This window comes from Anomaloglossus baeobatrachus, chromosome 2 (assembly GCF_048569485.1).
Source record: "Anomaloglossus baeobatrachus isolate aAnoBae1 chromosome 2, aAnoBae1.hap1, whole genome shotgun sequence".
Taxonomy (NCBI): Eukaryota; Metazoa; Chordata; class Amphibia; order Anura; family Aromobatidae; genus Anomaloglossus; species Anomaloglossus baeobatrachus.
The window spans coordinates 220,284,185-220,306,820 of NC_134354.1; the positions used below are offsets into that span (position 1 = coordinate 220,284,185).

Below are 22,636 nucleotides of genomic sequence, written 5' to 3' on the forward strand. Positions count from 1 at the left end.
GTCCCGTGGAGGTATGACAGAGCGTCGGCCAGGGACGCAGCGTATGCGCACCGATCCGAAGACATCAGCGAGGGGATTTATGGCTTGAGCCCGGGGCGGGATACCGGGACCTGCTGTGTCAGGGGCTGCGGTGGCTGTGATCACTAAATCTGAATGATTTGGGTGAATTCACAATTGAGGTATTATTCTGGGAATATATATTGACAGTGAAAAACCACCGTTCCCTTCTATAAGTGTGTATCTATAGCCAACTAGTTGCCCGAGCACCTGTACAAATCAATCTATATATACCCATATACATATATATATATATATATATATATCCACATATATATATGTACATGAAAACACTAAAAAAAACACAATCCTCATATGATTGTGGCTCTTTTGAGGGCTTGTTTTAACTGTTATAACCGGTTGCTGCAGCCTCAGCAAGCCGCACACTGGGAATCCTATTTCTTTTCTACTTTTTTTTTTTTCTTTTTTTTTTTTATAAGATTGAGTCTGGAGAGCGGGAAAACACACAGCCACCGCCCCCCCTGTGATGCCTGGGGCAGAGCGGAGGGCGGAGACGGCCGGCCGGCGACCAATAGCGCTGTAGTGGAGGGCGGGCCTGGGACACTGGAGGCAAGGCCGGAGCCGGGGCCTAAATTTTGGGGCTGCCGGCGCGCGGGGAGGTAGAGACCGGCGGTCCTACCTGCAAACAGTGGTGGGGCAGCGGCGATGACCGGAGCGCCAAGAGAGAGCTGTGGGCTTGAGCCGGCGCGCGCCGCCGACTGCTGAGATGTGGCCGGGGCGCAGACTAGGCCGAGACCGGGGCCTCAATTTTGCAGCCGCCTGGGAAGAAGGTAGGAGAAGGTCTGTCCTACCTGATCTCGGTGGCGCCGGTCCAGACATGGATGCGGTGCAGGCAGGGCGCCCTGCCCCTGCCTGTGTGCCGTGCCCCCATCCAGGAAGACTGCTGGCTTCGGGGGAGCAGCGTGCTGAGGCAGGGAAGTGGACTCATGATGGGGGAAGGAGCCCCCCCTCAGGAGAAGGCAGCGATGCGGGCCCCATCAGATTTCAGACGTGCTGCTGAGGTCCCATCCCTGCTGTATGCCCCTGTACGCCCTTTGGGGTGATACCGCAGGGCGAATCAGGGGTGCCCACGACAACCTGCCCACACGAACACCCCCAGGAGTGGTACCACGGGGATGGACGGGGGAGAGGGCCCAAAGTCTGAAGCCCCTGCGACCCTGGGGAGTGGTACCCACAGGGCTGCGGAGGATGAGTGATGAAGAAAATACCTGCAGAACGAGAAGACAGGTATGAGAGCGATGAGCGGTGCCGAAAAAAAGGGAAAAAAGGGAAAAAAGGCGCAAAAAGCAAATGGCTGAGGGAGGCCGAGACGGCCCACATCAGCCTCCTACGACACTAAGCTAAAAACTGATTGAGTCCGCCTCCGGCTCAGGGTGTATACTGCTGAGGAGGAGCTAACTTTTTCTGTCTACTTAGTGTCAGCCTCCTAGTGACAGCAGCATAACCCATGGTCCTGTGTCCCCCAATGAGACGATGGAGAAAGGAAAGGGAATATGATAGATGCTATCCCTATCCTTTCCCTTCCTGTCATACAGAGGTCGGCGTCCTACAGATATTGATGACCCCGTTCAACGACGACTATTCCCTAATGGTTCGCTCCCTTACTCTAGACACCAGTGCTCCTTTACAACAGTTGGAAAATACGTGTCTCACCAAAAGAGCCTGCAAATAGTTGGTGCACAGTCTAGAGAGGGTAAGTATATATCACAACCGTCTCATATATTTTGAGGGATAGGGGCCTATTTTTTTCCGTCAAATATATGTCAAGTCCACATGTCTGTGTAAGGGTGGCTTTATACGCTGCGACATCACTAGCCGATGCTAGCGATGGCGAGCGTGATAGCACCTGCCCCTATCGTTATGGCGATATGTGTAGATTGCTGCCGTAGCGAACATTATCGCTACGGCAGCGTCACACGTAATTACCTGCTCAGCGACGTCGCTTTGACTGGCGAACCGCCTCCTTTCTAAGGGGGCGGTTCGCTCGGCGTCATAGCGACGTCACTAAGCAGCCGCCCAATCAAAGTGGAGGGGCGGAGATGAGCGGGACGAACATCCCGCCCACCTCCTTCCTTCCTCATTGCTGGCGTGTGGCAGGTAAGGAGAGGTTCCTCGTTCCTGTGGCATCACACGTAGCGATGTGTGCTGCCGCAGGGATGAGGATCAACTTCGGCCATGCAACAGCATCGATAATTGGGAGCGGACCCCCATGTCAACAGGAGCGATTTTGGACGTTTTTGCAACGATCCAAAATCGCTCCTAGAAGTCACACACAACGAGATCGCTACAGCGACCGGATGTGCGTCACAAAATCTGTGACCCCAACGAGATCGCTGTAGGAATCTCGTTGCATGTAAAGCCCGCTTAAGATAATTAAGAAAAAATCTGAAAAATCACAACTTGTTTCAAGAATCGACCAACGCGTTTCGCCCTTCTCTCTTCTAATATAGTGTAAGGGCTCATCAGGAGCGTCTCAACCATGCTCTTAAACTTCACTTGTAAATATTTTTTATGGATCACAGTCTATGAGGAAGAAAGTGTACCATTGTTATTACATATAAATAAACATTTGATGAATTCAAAAGAACATATTTTGCACAATGCTTAATATCTGGGTAGCACTGGATAGTGTTCTTTTTTCTGTACACATGTACAATTTAACATTTTTCATTTAATAGTTTAATATATTTTTTTTATTTTTGAAGGAGAAAATGAACTTAAAATCAAGCGTACAGCACAAGGTAAGCTGTTTTTCATGAACATTTACATAATCATTAGGGTATGTTCCCACAATCAGAATTTGTTGAGTGTTTTGACGCTGTAAACTTTCTGCACCAGTCTGCACCTTAGTTTAGATGCATTTTTTTACTTCCGTTTTTCTGTTACATGTGTAATGAATGTGTTTTTGTCTCAATAAAGTTGGTTGAAACACAGGCAGCAGAGCAAATGGGAAGTTGCCCAAAGTGAAGAAACAAGTTTACTATTACAGATAATAGTGGCATAAAATCATGCATTATTATAACCTTCACCCTCTAATAAGAAGCACTATAACTTAGAATTGCCCACATCCCAATACACACAAACACACATATACAGACACAAAAAAATATATAGATACAGCTAAATAGATGATAGACATATATTAGATAGAATAGATAGGGATAGATATCCTGCAGATATATAGTTTCACAAACTACCTACATATTATAAACTTACAGTACATCCTTTAGTGCCTTTCATGTGTCACTAAAGGGTATTTAGCCTTGTTTAACTTAATTAATAAATAAGTAAATAATTGAAAAGAAACTATGTAAGGACCCCCTTATTTTAGATAACCATCCTAGGTAACGCAGACAGCTGTGAGCTGATAATATCAGGCTGGAAATGTCCATGGTTATTTGGCCATTCCCAGCCTAAAAATACCAGCCGCAGCTGCCCCAGACGTGATGCATCACATTAAATGCGCCAAATCTGGCACTTCGCCTTGGCTCTTCCCTGTTACCCTAGTGTGGTAGCAATCATGGTAATCATTTTTGGGATTGATGTTAGCTGTGTAGTGTCAGCTGGCATTAAGTCCTGGTGTTAGTAATGGAGAGGTGTCTATCAGACACCCATATTACTAACCCAGTAAGTAAAAAAAAAAAAAATAAACACAAATAGTTTATTTGAAAAAACATTCCCTCACACTTTACCCTGTTTACTATTTTATTTAAAAAAAATCCATGCAGATTTGGCGTAGTCTAAAGTCCGATGTAGTCAGGGAATCAGACATAATCCACAAATGAGTGGATGACAAAAAGAGAGAAATAAAATCCCCGTCCTTTGTTAACCAATTTATTAGAAAGCAAAGTTCCCAGGTCCGATGTAATCCAGTCCAGCAGTTCCCACAACATTGCTCAATTACATATATCAAAGTGTTGATCACCCGAGACACTGAGCAGTGATGTCAGGAACGTCACCACTTTGATGAGGCATGAGCAGTGACCTCAGGAACGTCACTATTCATCAGAGTGATGAGCGGTGATGACATACAGTTGAAATCAAAAGTGACTGTACATACACTATCTAAAAAGACACATACAGTCATATGAAAACGTTTGGGCAACCCTATTAATGTTAACCTTTTTTCTTTATAACAATTTGGGTTTTTGCAACAGCTATTTCAGTTTCATATATCTAATAACTGATGGACTGAGTAATATTTCTGGATTGAAATGAGGTTTATTGTACTAACTGAAAATGTGCAATCCGCATTTAAACAAAATTTGACCGGTGCAAAAGTATGGGCACCTCAACATAAAAGTGACATTAATATTTTGTAGATCCTCCTTTTGGAAAAATAACAGCCTCTAGTCGCTTCCTGTAGCTTTTAATGAGTTCCTGGATGAAGGTATATTTGACCATTCCTGTTTACAAAACAATTCCAGTTCAGTTAAGTTTGATGGTCGCGGAGCATGGACAGCACGCTTCAAATCATCCTACAGATTTTCAATGATATTCAGGTCTGGTGACTGGGATTGCCATTCCAGAACATTGTAATTGTTCCTCTGCATGAATGCCTGAGTAGATTTGGAGCGGTGTTTTGGATCATTGTCTTGCTGAAATATCCATTCCCTGCGTGACTTCAACTTTGTCACTGATTCTTGCACCTTATTGTCAAGAATCTGTTGATACTGAGTTGAATCCATGCGACCCTCAACTTTAACAAGATTCCTGGTGCCGGCATTGGCCACACAGCCCCAAAGCATGATGGAACCTCCACCAAATTTTACTGTGGGTAGCAAGTGCTTTTCTTGGAATGCCGTGTTTTTTTGCCTCCATGCATAACGCCTTTTTGTATGACCAAACAACTCCATCTTTGTTTCATCAGTCCACAGAACCTTCTTCCAAAATGTAACTGGCTTGTCCAAATGTGCTTTTGCATACCTCAAGCGACTGTTTGTGGCGTGCTTGCAGACACTGCTTCTATCACATCACTCTCCCATACAGCTTCTCCTTGTACAACGTGCGCTGTATTGTTGACCGATGCACATTGACACCATCTGCAGCAAGATGATGCTGCAGGTCTTTGGAGGTGGTCTGTGGATTGTCCTGGACTGTTCTCACCATTATTCTTCTCTGCCTTTCTGATATTTTTCTTGGCCTGCCACATCTGGGCTTAACAAGAACTGTACCTGTGTTCTTCCATTTCCTTACTATGTTCCTCACAGTGGAAACTGACAGTTTAAATCTCTGAAACAACTTTTTGTATCCTTACCCTGAACAACTATGTTGAATAATCTTTGTTTTCAGATCATTTGAGAGTTGTTTTGAGGAGCTCATGATGCCACTCTTCATAGGAGATTCAAATAGGAGAACAACTTGCAAGTGGCCACCTTAAATACCTTTTCTCATGATTGGATACACCTGCCTATGAAGTTCAAAGCTCAATGAGGTTACAAAACCAATTTAGTGGTTTAGTAAGTCAGTAAAAAGTAGTTAGGAGTGTTCAAATCAAGAAATTGATAAGGGTGCCCATACTTTTGCACCGGTCAAATTTTGTTTAAATGCGGATTGCACATTTTCTGTTAGTACAATAAACCTCATTTCAATCCAGAAATATTACTCAGTCCATCAGTTATTAGATATATGAAACTGAAATAGCTGTTGCAAAAACCCAAATTGTTATAAAGAAAAAAGGTTAACATTAATAGGGGTGCCCAAACTTCTTCATATGACTGTATGCATGTTTTTCTCACTATGTGACTTGATATCAGAATAAACCTTTCCCATTTTAAGTCAATTAGGATTACCAAAATTATTTATATTTGCCAAATGCCAAAATGAGAGAGCAAGAATGTTTTAAGGCAGTTGAATTACTTTCTGCAAAGTCAAAAGTTTACATACAGTAAGAATTCTATGCCTTTAAACAATATGGGACAGCCCATGTGACGATGTCATGACTTCGGATGCTTCTGATTCAGGTTTATTGGCAACATCTGAGTTATTTAGCGAGACACATGTGGATGTATTTTAATGAACACCTGAAATGCACTGCTTCTTTGTGTAGCATCATGGAAAGGAAGAGAATTTTGGACTTGCACAAGTCTGGTTCATCCTTGGGTGCAATTTCCAGATACCTGAAGGTGCCTCGTTCATCTGTACAAACAATGATATGCAAGTACAAACAAGATGAGAATGTCCAGCCATCATAACGCTCTGGAAGGAGAAGGGTTCTGTGTACTAGAGATAAACGTGCTTTGGTAAAACATATGTGTGGAGACACGGGGCTCAGTGGGTGCTCTCGTCCACTAAAACCCGCCGCCTTTAGAAAGGCAGCGTGGCTCAGGGCTCATCCCAACTGAACGCCGGCCTCCTTAACCGTGGGCGTAACACTACTCAGACAACACAGGATGAGGGAACCACAATAATTAGACTTTATTGGATCCCCAAACAATCAACGGCACATATCACATAACCAGCAAAACACACAAATGTAACAGGCAACAGAGTCTCACCCTTCCGCTGGCTCACCAGGGATTTAGAATGTCCATGCCTCACAGGTTCCAAGCTGTCTGAGGTCTGCAAAGTCTGTAACAGGTGACTGAACTGTCCCAACCTGAGTGTCCTCCTTAGGTAGTCCTGGTTTGATGTTAAAATCCTGGCAGCCGGAGTCGAAATCCCTAGGCTGTGGATATGGTCTCCAACCGGGTCCGGAGTCCCTAGATTGAAGCCATAAGTTATCCTGATCCTCTAGTCAGCCCCAAAGAGCTTAGACTGGATCCATCAACCTTCATCAAGAAAAACACTGGTGGCTTAAAGAAGTCCTTTTTATAGCCACAACCTTCCACTTGGATACACTGCGTCCTCATCGATTGGTTGGACAAGATTGCTTCTCCCATTGGAGGAATTTCAAGCTGCATGGACAATGTTCATTTAAATGATGTGCATAGAAATACTGAGGGTGTACATGTAAACTGGGAGTCACCGACTAGACAATGGCTACTAAGGTAATTACATTATCAACACACAACTACAATACAATGGTTACTGGAAATGTCTGGAGAACAATACGTCTAGCTTTCAGTGGCCAACACAATTACATTGAGTCAACAAGAGTCTTGTAAAAACAATGAGGGACTTCTCCCCCATCTATAGACAATCTATCATGCTGTCTGGCTGGATTTTAAGAAACTTTAACCCATGAGAGTCCATGTCGTCACAATATGCATATGCATATGCATCCTAAGAACAAAAGCAAAAGATCTTGTGAAGATGCTGACAGAAGCTGGTAAGATCGTGTCATTATCCACTGTGAAACGAGTAATGTTTCAACATGGGCTAAAATGCCACCACGCCAAAAGAAACATAAAAAAGCCAGATTACTGTTTTCAAAGACCTTAGTTTTTGGAGACATGTCCTGTGATCTGACGAAACTAAAATTGAACTGTTTGGCCATAATGACCATTGTTTAGGGTTTTACGGGCTTGGACTGTAAAAGTCTGGATCCGCGCGGTTTCAAAGTTGCCCGGGTGCCGGACCCAGGCCCAGGATTATGGGTGTTTGATCTAGATCCGGCACTCAAGAAACTAAAAAAAATAAAGGAAAAATAAAATAAGAATGAAGCAAGTGCTTCAAACTTACCCAGGCTCCGGCCTGGCTGTACGCTGCTCCCGCGCTACTGTATGCTGTTCCTGTGTTTACCTGGGCCGCTCGTATCATATGCACGGATTTTCCTGCCCACCAAACAGCCTGGCTTCTGAGATTCGTTGCAGTCAGACACACCCCCAGCCTGTGTGACGGCATCTGTCTGCAGTCATTGCTCAACGCAGATCATTCATTCTCTGGAGCTCACAGCCAGCAGTCCTGTTCTATGGCTGCTCGCTGTGATATTCAGATGTAGCAGAGCTGGAATTGCCGTAGGATCTCGTGTGGATTATGTCAGACCTGCAGGGGTGTTGGGGTTATACCACTATACTGATGGTAGATGCTGAGGGTATGGGCTTCTTCCAGGAACACGTCATTTCAATACGCCCCTTATCACATGATAGGGGCATGTTCAAAATGCCGGACGATGTTTCCAGCCAGCATAAACAATCTTTTTCTAACTCCACGTGGGCATGGAGTTGTTTATTATATAAGCGGAGGTCTGGGGGTGAGACCCCCAGATGGGGTGGTGCAGGGGGGAGCGATGCCCCTCTTGCATGATTATGGTGGATGAGAGGCAACATCACCACGCCCACTAACCTGGAAAGAGCCCATACATTCTAGGCTCACGGTAGATGCTAGAGTGTATGTTCTCCATCAGTTAGACTGTTTTTCCCGTCCACCAGCTGTCCTGGCATGTGTGATTGAATGCAGTTAGCTAACACTCAGGGTGGGGGCATCTCTGACTGCACGTTTGATTGTAATAAGTGGCCGAGGAAGTGAATGCGAGGCCTGGGGGCAGCATACAGCCATGCCAGAGCCTTTGTAAGTACACTGCTTGCACTCCCATTACTCTATCCTTTCTACCACCATTTTTAATCTCCAGATTCTGCTCCCCATAGACTTATATAGATTCCAGACTGCATTCAGATTTTTTTAAAAGAGAGTGAGTCCACCCAACTGTACCATCATTGTGTTTGAAGGTAAAAGGGAGAACTTTTAAAGCCTAAGAACACCATCCTAACTGTGAAACATGGGGTGGCAGCATCATGTTGTGTGGTTGTTGTGCTGCAGGAGAGACTGGTGCACGTCACAAAATAGATGGCATCATGAGAAAACAAGACTGAAGCAACATCTCAAGAAATCAGCCAGGAACTTAAAGCTTGTACGGAAATGGGTCTTCCAAATGGACAATGACCTGAAGCATACTGCCAAACAGATTACCAAGTGGCTTAAGTATAAAAAAGTCAATGTTTTGGAGTGGCCATCACAAAACCCTGATCTCAATCCTATTGAAAACGTAAGAGCAAAGCTGAAGAGGCAGATGCAAGCAAGGCACACTACAATCATGGCTCAGTTACACCAGTTCTGTCAGGAGAAAAGGGCCCAAATTCCTACCAAATATTGTGAGAAGCTTGTGGAAGGAGATCCAAAACGTTTGACCCAAGTCAAAATCCGCACCGTCGCATGTACAATCACGAAATTTTGTACAGACACTCCATGTGACTCGGGGAACGTCAAAGACTATGTTTGGGTGGGAAAATTTAACCCCGTGCTTTCCAGTTACTCTCCAATAAACCTGCATACATTAAAGTGAATGGAGCTGGGAGCTGCAGGCTATAAATAGCAACTGTCAGTGGTTACTATAGGAACAAAATAAACTGTTAGTATACGAAGCTTATGTGTGAGGTAAAAAGATGTCGGTGGTGAGACGGATAGAGGGAGACAAAACGACAGAGACAGACGGGGAAAGAGACAGACGGGGAAAGAGACAGCCGGGCAAAGAGACAGCCCTGGAAAGAGACAGCCCTGGAAAGAGACAGCCCAGGAAAAAGACAGCCCTGGAAAGAGACAGCCCTGAAAAGAGACAGACTGGCAAAGAGACAACCCTGGAAAGAGACAGCCCTGGAAAGAGACAGCCCGGGCAAAGAGACAGACTGGGCAAAGAGACAGTCAGACAAAGAGACAGCCAGGCAAAGAGACAGCCGGGCAAAGAGACAGCCGGGCAAAGAGACAGCCAGGCAAAGAGACAGATGGGCAAAGAGACAGCCGTGGAAAGAGACATCCCTGGAAAAAGAGACAGACCGGGAAAGAGACAGACCGGACAAAGAGACAGACCGGACAAAGAGACAGACGGGGCAAAGAGATAGACGGGGCAAAGAGACAGACGGGGCAAAGAGACAGACGGGGCAAAGAGACAGACGGGGCAAAGAGACAGCTGGACAAAGAGACAGCCGGGCAAAGAGACAGCCGGGCAAAGAGACAGCCAGGCAAAGAGACAGCCAGGCAAAGAGACAGACCGGGAAAGAGACAGACTGGGAAAGAGACAGACTGGGAAAGAAACAGACCGGGAAAGAGACAGACGGGACAAAAAGACAGACGGGACAAAGAGACAGACGGGACAAAGAGACAGACGGGACAAAGAGACAGACGGGACAAAGAGACAGACGGGACAAAGAGACAGACGGGGCAAAGAGACAGACGGGGCAAAGAGACAGACGGGGCAAAGAGACAGACGGGGCAAAGAGACAGACGGGGCAAAGAGACAGACGGGGCAAAGAGACAGACGGGGCAAAGAGACAGACGGGGCAAAGAGACAGACGGGGCAAAGAGACAGACGGGGCAAAGAGACAGACGGGGCAAAGAGACAGACGGGGCAAAGAGACAGACGGGGCAAAGAGACAGACGGGGCAAAGAGACAGACGGGGCAAAGAGACAGACGGGGCAAAGAGACAGACGGGGCAAAGAGACAGACGGGGCAAAGAGACAACCGGGCAAAGAGACAGCCGGGCAAAGAGACAGCCGGGGAAAGAGACAGCCGGGACAACGAGACAGACGAGGCAAAGAGACAGACTGGGCAAAGAGACAGACGGGGCAAAGAGACAGCCGGACAAAGACGCAGCCGGACAAAGAGCCAAGCAAAGAGAGAGACAGACAGATACAGAGATTGAGACAGATAGGCTGATGCAAATACAGACAGAGAGATAGAAACCGACAGACAAGGAAAGAGACAGACAGCGAGACAGACAGACAGCGACACACAGACAGAGACTGGGAGAGAGACAGAGAGACAGTTACTATCCCGGGCAACGCCCGGGTACTACAGCTAGTGTTTAAATAAAATTATTTGTTTTTAATTGAGAAACATCTAAAAAAAAACCTTAGTTTGATATATTCAACTCTTAAACACTAGGGCGAGCAGCTGCTGAAATCCAACTGTAGAAGTACTGTAGAAATATCTCACATTACAGCTACAGGAAGAGTGGGTGGAATCTGCTCTCCTGTGTGTGATGTCACCCCCCCCCTCCCAATCTGGGTGTTTTCAAAAGGACAACAGAGCATGAAGTTTAGGATCACAGTGCTGAGCCATTTTGTTGGTGGCCACAGAGTGATGCTAATATGTCTAAAGTGTCACTAAGGCCAGCTGTATAGTACTCCACTGTATCCCACGCCGCACTGTATCCCAATGCCCCCACACTACCTACTGTTTCCCAATGCCCCACACTGCCTACTGACTGTTTCCCAATGCCCTACACTGCCTACTGACTGTTTCCTAATGCCCCCACACTGCCTACTGTTTCCCAATGCTCCACACTGCCTACTGTCTGTTTCCCAATGCCTCACACTGCCTACTGACTGTTTCCCAATGCCCACACACTGCCTACTGACTGTTTCCCAATGCCTCTCTCAGCTCACTGACTGTTTCCCAATGTCTCGCTCAGCTCGCTGACTGTATCCCAATGCCGCATGCACTCACCTCAGACCTGTGCCTCAGCAGCCTGTCCTGTCAGACATCACAGTACGAGCAGCAGAGGCCTGTGGTGAGCACACGTGGGGAGGGGATGAGGGGGGTCCGTGGCAGAGTGCAGGTTGGTCACGGCAGAGTGTGGTGGGGTGGACGGCAGAGTGGGGGAGCACCACGCCAGGATCAGTTACGGTGCAATCACCGCTGCCCGGCACGGGTACTCACCCCATCCATCCAGGCGGGTGAAAGGGGGAAAGTGCATATACGCTGTGAGTTACACAAAGATGGCACTGATAACCTCCCTCTGCAGTGATCTGGACAGCCATGGGGGCGCATCCATTTCACAAAAGACACCTTCTGTATGTAACTAAATGGGGTCATATCCCGACCACTGTCCTCTATGCCCAGGGGGCTGCCATAAAAGAGGTGAGTAACTGTCGTTACAAACACCAAAGCCATGATGGCAGCCCACAGTGCTTCAGTAAAACTAGAATTAAATAAAAACTAAATAAACAGTGATTTTATTTTTGTATTAAAAATACTTGATTTCATAATCACTATTATTAATACAAAAATAAAAAACCGCAACACTTTACCTTTAAAAGATTCTCTCTCTCTCTCTCATTATTCTGGCATTTGGTAAGTGTAAATAATTTTGGTAATCCTAATTGACCTAAACGGGAAAGGTTTTTTTCTGATTTCATGTCAGATAGTTAGAAAAACATGCATATGTGTCTTCTTAAGTAGTGTATGTGAGCTTGTGGTTTCAACTGTAACCGCCTATCATTGTCTCTGGCTGGCTGCTCCTCTAAGGCCGGCGTCACATGCTACGATATATCGGGCGATATGTCGTCGGGGTCACTGATTCCGTGATGCACATCCGTCATCATTAGACATATCGTAGCGTGTGACAGCTACGAACGACTGTGAACGAGCTAAAATACTCACCTTATCGTTGCTCGTTGACACATCGTTCATTTTCAAAATGTCGGTCCTCCTTCTGTGCTCCGGTTGTTCATCGTTTCCGAGGCAGCACACTTCGCTCCGTGTGTCCCGCCGGCAATGCGGAAGGAAGGAGGTGGGCGGGATGTTACGTCCCGCTCATCTCCGCCTCTCCGCTTCTATTGGCCGGCCGCTGTGTGACGTCGCTGTGACGCCGAACGTTCCTCCCCTTTCAGGAAGAGGATGTTCGCCGCCCACAGCGACGTCGTCCAGGGGGTAAGTGCGTGCGACAGGGGGTTAACGACTTTCTGTGCCACGGGCAATGAATTGCCTGTGACGCACAAACGACGGGGGCGGGTACGATCGCTCGTGCGATCGCACGATAGATCGTACCATGTGACGCCGCCCTAAGACTATGGAGCCTTGTTCTGATGCTCCATATTTGATCAAAGTAATCAATGAACGTTGTAGGATCCACAGGACTATTTCAAACCTGGGATCTTTACTTTCTAATAAATTGGTGAAAGTGGGACATTGTTTTGTTTTTGTTTCTTTTTATGTATTCCAGGTTTCCATTTGTGGACTATGTAAGAATCCCTGAACTACGTCGGATCTGCATGGGTGGTATTTTTTTTAAATAAAATTATAAACCATAGAAAGTTTAGGGGAGTGTTTATTTAAATGAACTATTTTTGTGTGTGTATTCTTTATCTTTTTACTTACTGAGTTAGTAATGGGGGTGTCTTATAGACACCTCTCTATTGAGAACAACAGGGAGTCATGGCAGCTGACACTACACAGCTGACATTAACCACAACTACTATTACCCCAATAGCCAGAGCAATTGGGAAGAGCCGAAGTGAAGAGCCACTTCTGGGGTGGCTGTGGGCTGGTATTTTTAGGCTGGAAAGAGCCCAATAACCAAGGACCTTTCCAGCCTGATAATAAAAGTCAGCAGCTGTCTGATTTACCTTTAGGGGTGAGCCTACTTTGAGTTTTTGAAATGATTTAGTTATTAAGTTTAACCAGACTTAACACCCTTTTGTGGCACATAAAAGTCACTAAAGGGTCCAAGTGTATAATATGTAGGAGAGTGACATTATATAGCTGCAGGATATCTATTTCTCGATCTGTTCTATTTAATATATTTTTATCATTTATCGAGCTATAGCTTTATATATATTTGTCTGTATACGTGTGTTTTGTGTATTGGAATGTTGAACTCTTTGATTTGGGGGAATTCCTGTTTGTTCTGCTGCCTGTTTCAACCAAGTTTATTTATACCCGATGTGTAAATGAACCAAAGACGCATATACTGTACGTTTTTCTACTCCCGAATTTTCCGCATCTAATGCAAGTCTATAGGTAAATTCCACACTGAAACCTCAGCATACCTGCATGTTAAATTGACATGCTGGGGCTTGGAAAAACACACCATAGGAGAGTTTACACAGCGTAAAAAAGAAGCATAGTGGACATGAGATGTCTATTAATCCCATCCACTTTGCTTCTACTGCAAAAAAAGCACTGCATTTTTGACACAGCAAAAACATGCACTGTCAAAAACATGAGTAAAACTGATTGTGGGCAAATACCTTTAGAGGAAGCATTTATCACATACTGTATCTCTATTACTCCATTAGGAAGTTCAAACTGTATTCATGGACACTCCAAAGCAGGCTTCCAAGATTGAAAGCAAACAGAATTTGTCATCTTTCTCAATTAAAACCCCAGTGAAGGAAAGAGGAAGAATGTCTGATAATAAGGATGCATTTCCATGGACCACATCTAAAAGCAGCAAAAGTGTTATTCCAAAGGTAGAAGCGTTTTTTAGTGATCTATAGTTTATTTTGAAAAAGAGTATGGTTCGAACCAGAAACACCAGAAACTCTGCCTTTAATTTTTCTAGTGATTTGTCTGTCACATTTTTTCACTGCGTAAAGCAGCAGCATACTCTGCAGTGTCGTGCACTGTTATTTGTTACCATTCACATTAATCCCTGATGGAGACTAGATTTAGTGCAAACCTTTCTTCTTTCTAGATGTGAGTTGCTGGATCAAATAGAGACAGAAAGAGACAGACATAATCAAAATAGGTTGAATATATGTCAAACAAAAAAATTACAAACTTTTGCTAGTTAGAGGTCGTCACAGGAACAAACTACGTTGTAATCAATAGATCTTGAAACAATAAGTTTGACAACGCGATGTGTTTAAAAAATGTTCCTGTGCTGAGATAATCTTATACTGTATATGTGACCCTGCTATGTACTGTGTAATGGCAGTGTCTGACCATGCAGGAACATTGTCTAAACATACCACATCTCCTGGGCAGGGGAGGATGCAAAACAGTATACAGATAGGGCAGCATCAGATCGCAGCTGTTGGTTTCTGTGAGGTAATACATGTTTAAAGACAGGCAGTGAAATGTTTTACCTCACAGATTCAACTCTGGCCCCATGCTATCCTATCTGTATACTCTTTTTTTTTTTTTTTTTTTTTTTGTTTTTTTGCTTTCTCCCCTGACCAGAAGTTGTGGCATGTTCAGATCATGTTCCTGCTCAATGAGACACAACCATTACACAGTTCATAGCAGGAGCACATTTAGGGCTCATGCGAACGTTGCGTAATATCATGCATTTGCGCTGCATTTGTAACGGGGCAGGGGGCGCCTCAGGGGGTGTAGTTGGGTCCCTTCGCCTTGTGGGCCGCAGGCTGAACCCCGGCCCGGCCGTTACTTGCAATACAGGTGTGTTGTTGGGGCAGAGTGTGGATGCATGGGGCCCATTCATGACAGCGTTCTTTCTGTGCTCTCCAGCTCCTTCTTCACTGTCAGGAAAGAGACAATTGCAGGCAGCGGGTAAACCAAACACCGTTTTATTAAACAAAGCTTCCATCTTTTTGTTTGCAGCAGGTTTACTTTAGTACGTTACAAGTTACAGGTCCTTTTCTACAAAAACGGTTTCCTTTTTCTCTACGGGCACTTTCCTTTGCCTGCAGGGGACATACGTTAACCCCCTAGTAGCTGCGCTCTAACCCAGATTTACTGTAGGGCAGATCCAGCACACACTACCGGCTCTGGATAAGTTCTCACCTCTCCACTTCTTTGTCAGGGCACTAACCTTCGCCTGCAGTGGCCACTTGTTATCCCCCTGATAGCTGCACACCACTCTAGTACACACCACCGGCTCCGGACTAGTCCCAACTCTTCCACCGTTTCTCATGGGTTTCCTCTGCTTTCTAGCCAAGAGTACTCACTCAGGCTGACTGCCTCGTCTCACTCCCACACTCTGCCCCGTCACCTCAGACCGAGCTTGCTCGCCTCTCACATCTCACTGCACTCTGCATTCAGAACCCTTCCTTCCCCACCTAGGTTGCCCTGCCCCTTCCTTCCCTGCCACTGTTACCAGGGGAACCACTGCTCTACACTGGCACCTAGTGGGGAAACAGTTTATGACAGGTAACATTTTACAATCAACATTTACAATTTGCCACCATACTACTGTGGCGTCTTCAGGGGGGGGAAAACCGCTCCTTCACTACCAGAGGTCCGACTACCCCTTACATTCCTCCCCTCTTTAACCTCAGCCTCCTGGCGAGGTTCGTACCTGCAAAACAACACATGTAGGAAAACACAATACTTAAAACACACAGACTGGCACACAAGTTTGGTGCCCGGAGTCCCTCCAGGGAAGCTCCCGGTCTTAGCTGACCTTCTGCCCGGAGGCTATTTCCAAGCGCTCCCGGTCTTTGGGTGGGCAGAAAACGATAGGACAACAAGATTCCTTCTTAACAGTCACGGAAGGAGTCCACGCACAGTTCTGCATTAAGCTCCTCCCGGGTTCAGTACTTTTAACGTTGCTTGAGCTGTAACATTCGCTGGCTCCTAACAACAAACAGACGTCTCTTCCGGATGACCACCTCTTCACGCTGGGTGGTATGCACGCAGCCATTCAGCCCGCTGGGCCCTCACATGGTCGGAGAGGGACTGTCCAGGTAAGAGGGGTAGCCTACGAAACGGCTCATAACCCGGTGGCTCCGGTACTTCCTTCTGCGGTTCAGGCCCTTCAGCCTCCTGCGGGGGTGAGGGGGTAGCTGCACGGGACCGCAGTGGGCTGCCGACAACAACTACCGGGTGCAACACCATACTCTGATGTATCACCAGTAATGCCGATGCTTCTCTTGGCTTGTCTCCAGCCGTAGGTTCGGCGGCCGCTTTTGGCGCGACCGTCGGGGTACTCTTCAGCCCACAGGCTTCAGCGAGCGCTTGCTTATGCTGAGCGCGCCACGCTCTGTTCTCCATTCTGCTTGGTCCAGGTATTGGAGTTTGCTTCGTCTTCCACTGCCAGGGTTGCAATCGCGCCGGGGAAGGTGGAGGCGGTTCTTCTTTTCCCGCTTCTGCCCATACTCCGCCCCCGGCTTCACCCACCAGGTCTGCATAGCGTTGGCGATGACTTTTCTTTTTTGCGGCGCCGCCCACGTCTCTAGACCTCTGCAGTATCTCGGGGCAAGCACCTCCCCTCTTTGGGCGGTGCACTCCGGGCTTCTTCCTTACAGGCCAGCCCAGCGCTTTTCGTTTGGCGCCCACTTTTCGCGCCTTCACTAAATCCATGAGGACGGCCGCCATCTTGCCGCCATCTTGTGGCCTGTTCAGTACATCAGGCACCACTTGGTCGTCTTCACAGTTTCTGGTCGGGGTCTCTCGCATGCGAGCCCGATCCTGCAGACTACGCCAAAATGTAACGGGGGCAGGGGGCGCCTCAGGGGGTGTAGTCGGGTCCCCTCGCCTTGTGGGCCGCAGGCTGAACCCCGGCCCGGCCGTTACTTGCAATACAGGTGTGTTGTTGGGGCAGAGTGTGGATGCATGGGGCCCATTCATGACAGCGTTCTTTCTGTGCTCTCCAGCTCCTTCTTCACTGTCAGGAAAGAGACAATTGCAGGCAGCGGGTAAACCAAACACCGTTTTATTAAACAAAGCTTCCATCTTTTTGTTTGCAGCAGGTTTACTTTAGTACGTTACAAGTTACAGGTCCTTTTCTACAAAAACGGTTTCCTTTTTCTCTACAGGCACTTTCCTTTGCCTGCAGGGGACATACGTTAACCCCCTAGTAGCTGCGCTCTAACCCAGATTTACTGTAGGGCAGATCCAGCACACACTACCGGCTCTGGATAAGTTCTCACCTCTCCACTTCTTTGTCAGGGCACTAACCTTCGCCTGCAGGGGCCACTTGTTATCCCCCTGATAGCTGCACTCCACTCTAGTACACACCACCGGCTCCGGACTAGTCCCAACTCTTCCACCGTTTCTCATGGGTTTCCTCTGCTTTCTAGCCAAGAGTACTCACTCAGGCTGACTGCCTCGTCTCACTCCCACACTCTGCCCCGTCACCTCAGACCGAGCTTGCTCGCCTCTCACATCTCACTGCACTCTGCATTCAGAACCCTTCCTTCCCCACCTAGGTTGCCCTGCCCCTTCCTTCCCTGCCACTGTTACCAGGGGAACCACTGCTCTACACTGGCACCTAGTGGGGAAACAGTTTATGACAGGTAACATTTTACAATCAACATTTACAATTTGCCACCATACTACTGTGGCGTCTTCAGTGGGGGAAAAACCGCTCCTTCACTACCAGAGGTCCGACTACCCCTTACACGTTTAGCACTGCAGCGTAAATGAATGTGTCCTGCGTCCCCAGCACAATCTATGTAGATTGTGCATAATCCTTGCGCACGGTGCTTTTTTGAACGCAGCGATTTGGATGCTAAAATTTTGACCCAAATCCGTGCGTTCAAAAAAGCAGCATGTCATTTAATTTGTGCGCTTTGGATGCAGCTCCCACTCTGTCTATGGGAGAGCCAGCATCCATAGCACATGAAATCGGCATGTAATCTGCTGAAACACTGCATCCATTATGCAGCGATTTGAAGCGCACATGTGCTGTCAAATCGCTGCAGAAATTTCAGCATTTACGTGCGAACAAGCCCTTAGAAGACTATTTCAGCACAGGAACATTTTTTTATCACATCAAATTGTGGAATTTCTAGTTATTCCAAGATCTGTTGATTAAATTTACTTTCTCCGTGGGATAACCCCTTTAAGAGCTATGATTACAGCAGCCTCAACACACTTTGAGATAATGTAACTTCAGAGTTTATTAATGGAACTGGGAACACTGGCAATAATGTGTGCTATCAGGCTTGTGGAGACAGGTACCCTATCATGACTGGGCTTGCAGTGTCACTATATCTGTAGCATTGCAGATGACAGCAAGTATTAAAATGTCAAGTATGTGAGGTCTGCAGCACTAATGGATGAGCATGAAATGTAAAAGTTCATTACAACCAGTACGAAGAACTGAAGAAATTAATTATGTCACACCAAAATATAGTTTATGTTTCCATTGATATAGCCGATTAAGGCCGGTTTCACAGTTGTGTCGTTTTGACGGAAACGGAATCCAGCACACATGCAGTTCAGCTCATTTATTTACAGTGGAAGCGCGACACCATGCGGGTTGTGTGCTTCATACACTACCGCATGTGTCCACATGGTGTTGCGCTTCCACTGTAAATATATGAACTGTACTGCATCTGTGCTGGATTACATTTCCGTCAAAACGACGCAAATGTGAAATTGGCCTTAGGACTAGTTTTTGAGTTGTACTTTTGAATAACACTATCTATTTTATCATTTGACATACTAAAAAGCAAGGTAAAAACACCAAGTATGGCAAAATAGCAACGAAAGCGCAATTCTCCAATTGTTGTTTTATTTATAGCATTCATTTTACCCTAAAAATTGTCCTGCAATATGACTCTCCAGGTCAGTACGATTATACAGATACCAAACATGCATAATTTGTGAGGGTTTTTTTTAAGTGGAGAAAAAATATTCAGAAATTCGTAAATTTTCAGGATATGGAATTGTGTGAGGACTTTTTTTTTGTGCCCTGAGCCAAAGCTTTTATTGATATAATGTTGTTGTAGGTAGAATGTTTTCATCACCTGTTATTACATACCTTTGTTTTGCTGTAGCAGTCGAAAATACACAATTCTGGTGGTTTGATTTTTTTCTTATTACCCGTTTCCTGATCAGATTAATTTATTTTATATTTTGATAGCACGAACTTTTACAAATACAGCAATACCAAATATGTGTATTTTTTACATTTTTTTTATTTCTTAATTTTTAATGGGATAAAAGGAAATCACACTCTCCTGTGAACACCAGCCACTGATTGGTTTTCACAGGAGTACCATAGCGACAGACAGAAAGGTCTTCCTGTCATGGTAACCCATCGGCGTCCTGTGATGTTTGAGATTTGATCCCACAAAATGATCTTATATTCACGTACTGCAAAAGGGTCCTCAAGTGTTGAAGGGCCTCAGGGTCTGAGCCCACTCAACATGCTGCAGTTACCAGTTATATTGCATCTTTCTCTTACAGCTGCAGCTGACTCTGAGTTTCGGCCTGGTTGTAATGCCATGTGCGCACTAGAAATTGTCTATTTCTTAAGGAAAAACCAGACCCTCTGAAAGAATCCCGCACCTGCGGTAAAAAACGCACCAAAACCGGAACGAAATCCGCATGCGGGTTTGCCGCGGTTTTACCACGGATTTGCTACAGTTTTTCCTGCGAAGAACAAGTGATATGCACATTAATTCCGCGGTGGAAATTCAGCCGATAAGGCCCTGTGTGCACTATAAAATAGAATTTTCTTAAGAAAATTCTGCAGGCTCTGAAAATTACCGCACCTGTTGTAAAAAAACGCGGCAAACCGCACCTGAAAACCGCATGCGGTTTTACTGCTGTTTGCCGCGGTTTTACCGCGGTATTGCCGTGGGTTAGTACATGTGTTTTAATGCATTCAATGCAATAAAGCATATTGAAAAAGAAAAAAAATGTGTAATTTCCTTATGATAGATAGATAGATGGATAGATAGATGGATAGATAGATAGAATGATAGATAGCAGGGATAGAACGATCGTGGTTGCAGGGGTCGCCACTGCGATCGGGCCCGGGCTTCAAAGGGCCCATCCTGGACTTCAGCACTTGGTTCAGCTGGATGTGAAACCGAGTACCACACCCAGCTGACATGTGTTGCAGCTCGGATCCCTATCTGGACCCTGTGCTGCAAACTGTGGCGGAACATGGTCACTGCAGCTCCTCTGGGGATAACACATATCCCGGCTACTTAAAAAAATGCATATGCACCTCTCTCTCCGCCCATAATCCTGCCCACCTCTTTCCACTGAAGCCAATGCTGAGAGGTGGGCAGGCTTATGGGCGGGGAGAGCAGTAATAGCAGCACAGTGATCACCCGGCCCCCGGCTTTGTGTCTTTGCTGGGCGATGGTCTGCTGCTATTAAAGAGAGTGATTTCACTGCTCTCCTCCGCACCTGGAAGTCAGTGGATCACCCGTTGGGCCCCTGACTCTGACAGTCTCTCCTCCAGTATACAGCACAGACACTGTATGTTCCATGTAAGTTCCGCCCATCCCATCCATCAGAAGAAGGGACAAAGCTGATCATTGCCTCATCAGCACAGAGCCATCCCCTGCGCTCACTGCTCCGGAGTTACAGCAGTAAGCCTCGCCCACCGGCACGGGCCTGCTGTGGAGTTTCAGGCCTGTGCAGGGAGTGCTGCAGAAATACAAGAAACCTCTGAGGAGAGTGTATCCCTCCTTCCTGCATGTCATCGCTCTGTAGTCGGCACTAGCAGGAGGGGAGGCTCCAGAGGACACACTACAACCTGAAGTGAGTACTGGAGCTCCCTGAATGATGTCTGTAGCCTCACTACCCTCTTATTTACTCCTATTTGCCCCTCACAATGCACTCTCCTGCCCTACTGTCCTCCTCTCTCCTTCACCTATCCTCCTGTTTGCCCCTCACAGATGCACTCTTCTGCCCCCTCCCTCACTCCCCTCTTCTCTCCTTCACCTCACCTATCCTCCTTTTTGCCCCTCACAGATGGACTCTCTTGCCCCCTCCCCACTCCCCTCTTCTCTCCTTCACCTATCCTCCTATTTTCTCCTCACAGATGCACTCTCCTGCCCCCTCCCTCACTCCCCTCTTCTCTCCTTCACCTATGCTCCTTTTTGCCCTTCACAGATGCACTCTCTTGCCCTACTGTTCTCCTCTCTCCTTCACCTATCCTCCTGTTTGCCCCTCACAGATGCACTCTCCTGCCCCCTCCCTCACTCCCCTCTTCTCTCCTTCACCTATCCTCCTTTTTGCCCCTCACAGATGCACTCTCTTTCCCCCTCCCCACTCCCTTCTTCTCTCCTTTACCTAACCTCCGATTTGCCCCTCACAGATGCACTCTCCTGCCCCCTCCCCCACTGCCCTGTAGCTGATGATGCCCCATTGATGTTCTGTGATGGTGGCCCAGCCTTCTCAACTTCGTGGTTTGCTGTCAGACATTCAACTTTCTTATTTCTTTGTATATACAGTGTGTTTAAAAATGCAGACATATACAGTATCTATATATATAATTGCCTTATTCTGTCTGTCTGTCTGTCTGTCTTGCTCCAAAATTGTGTCACCGTGACAGTGTCGTTACAGTGACAACTGTCGGATTGGCCGCTGGGCTCGGCCTGGCCCCGCCCCCGCCACGGATTGGCTGCTCGCCTCGGCCTGGCCCCGCCCCCCGCATGGATTAGCCGCTCGCCCCAGCCCTCCGCACGCATCGCCCGCTCCAGCATACACCGGCTCCCTGTACACATGTGCAGGGAGCCGGCGTACGTTGATGCCTCGCCCGCTCGCCCCCGCGACACGTTGGCACACTCGGCCCCACCCCCGGCGGACATAACCTTGCGATGCTGGGATCGTGACAGAGCCGGTGTACGCTGGTAACCATGATACACATCGCGTAACTATAGGAAGCACTTCCCTTAGTTACCCGATGTGTATCATGGTTACCAGCGTACACCGGCTCCCGGTACATATGTGCAGAGAGCCGGCATACGCTGACGCCTCTCCCGCTCAGCCCCGCTCCAGCGTACATCGGCTCCTAGTACACATGTGCAGGGAGCTGGCATACGCTGACGCCTCGCCCGCTCGCCCCCGCCACACGTTGGCACACTCAGCCCCGCCCCCGGCGGACATAACCTTGCGATGCTGGGATCGTGACGGAGCCGGTGTACGCTGGTAACCATGATACACATCGCGTAACTATAGCAAGCGCTTCCCTTAGTTACCCGATGTGTATCATGGTTACCAGCGTACACCGGCTCCCAGTACACA

At 46.9% G+C, this 22,636-nt stretch overlaps 1 protein-coding gene across 3 annotated transcripts in view; it reads left to right on the top strand.

Moving 5' to 3' along the window:
• Positions 1-22,636, top strand: part of SYCP1 (synaptonemal complex protein 1) — an 811,750-nt gene that overhangs the window by 720,367 nt on the left and 68,747 nt on the right. For all 3 annotated transcript variants that reach the window (XM_075335624.1, XM_075335625.1, XM_075335626.1), the window contains 2 exons: positions 2,784-2,819; positions 14,035-14,208. In XM_075335624.1, the coding sequence (XP_075191739.1) occupies positions 2,784-2,819; positions 14,035-14,208 (210 nt within the window). The remainder of the gene's footprint in view (positions 1-2,783; positions 2,820-14,034; positions 14,209-22,636) is intronic.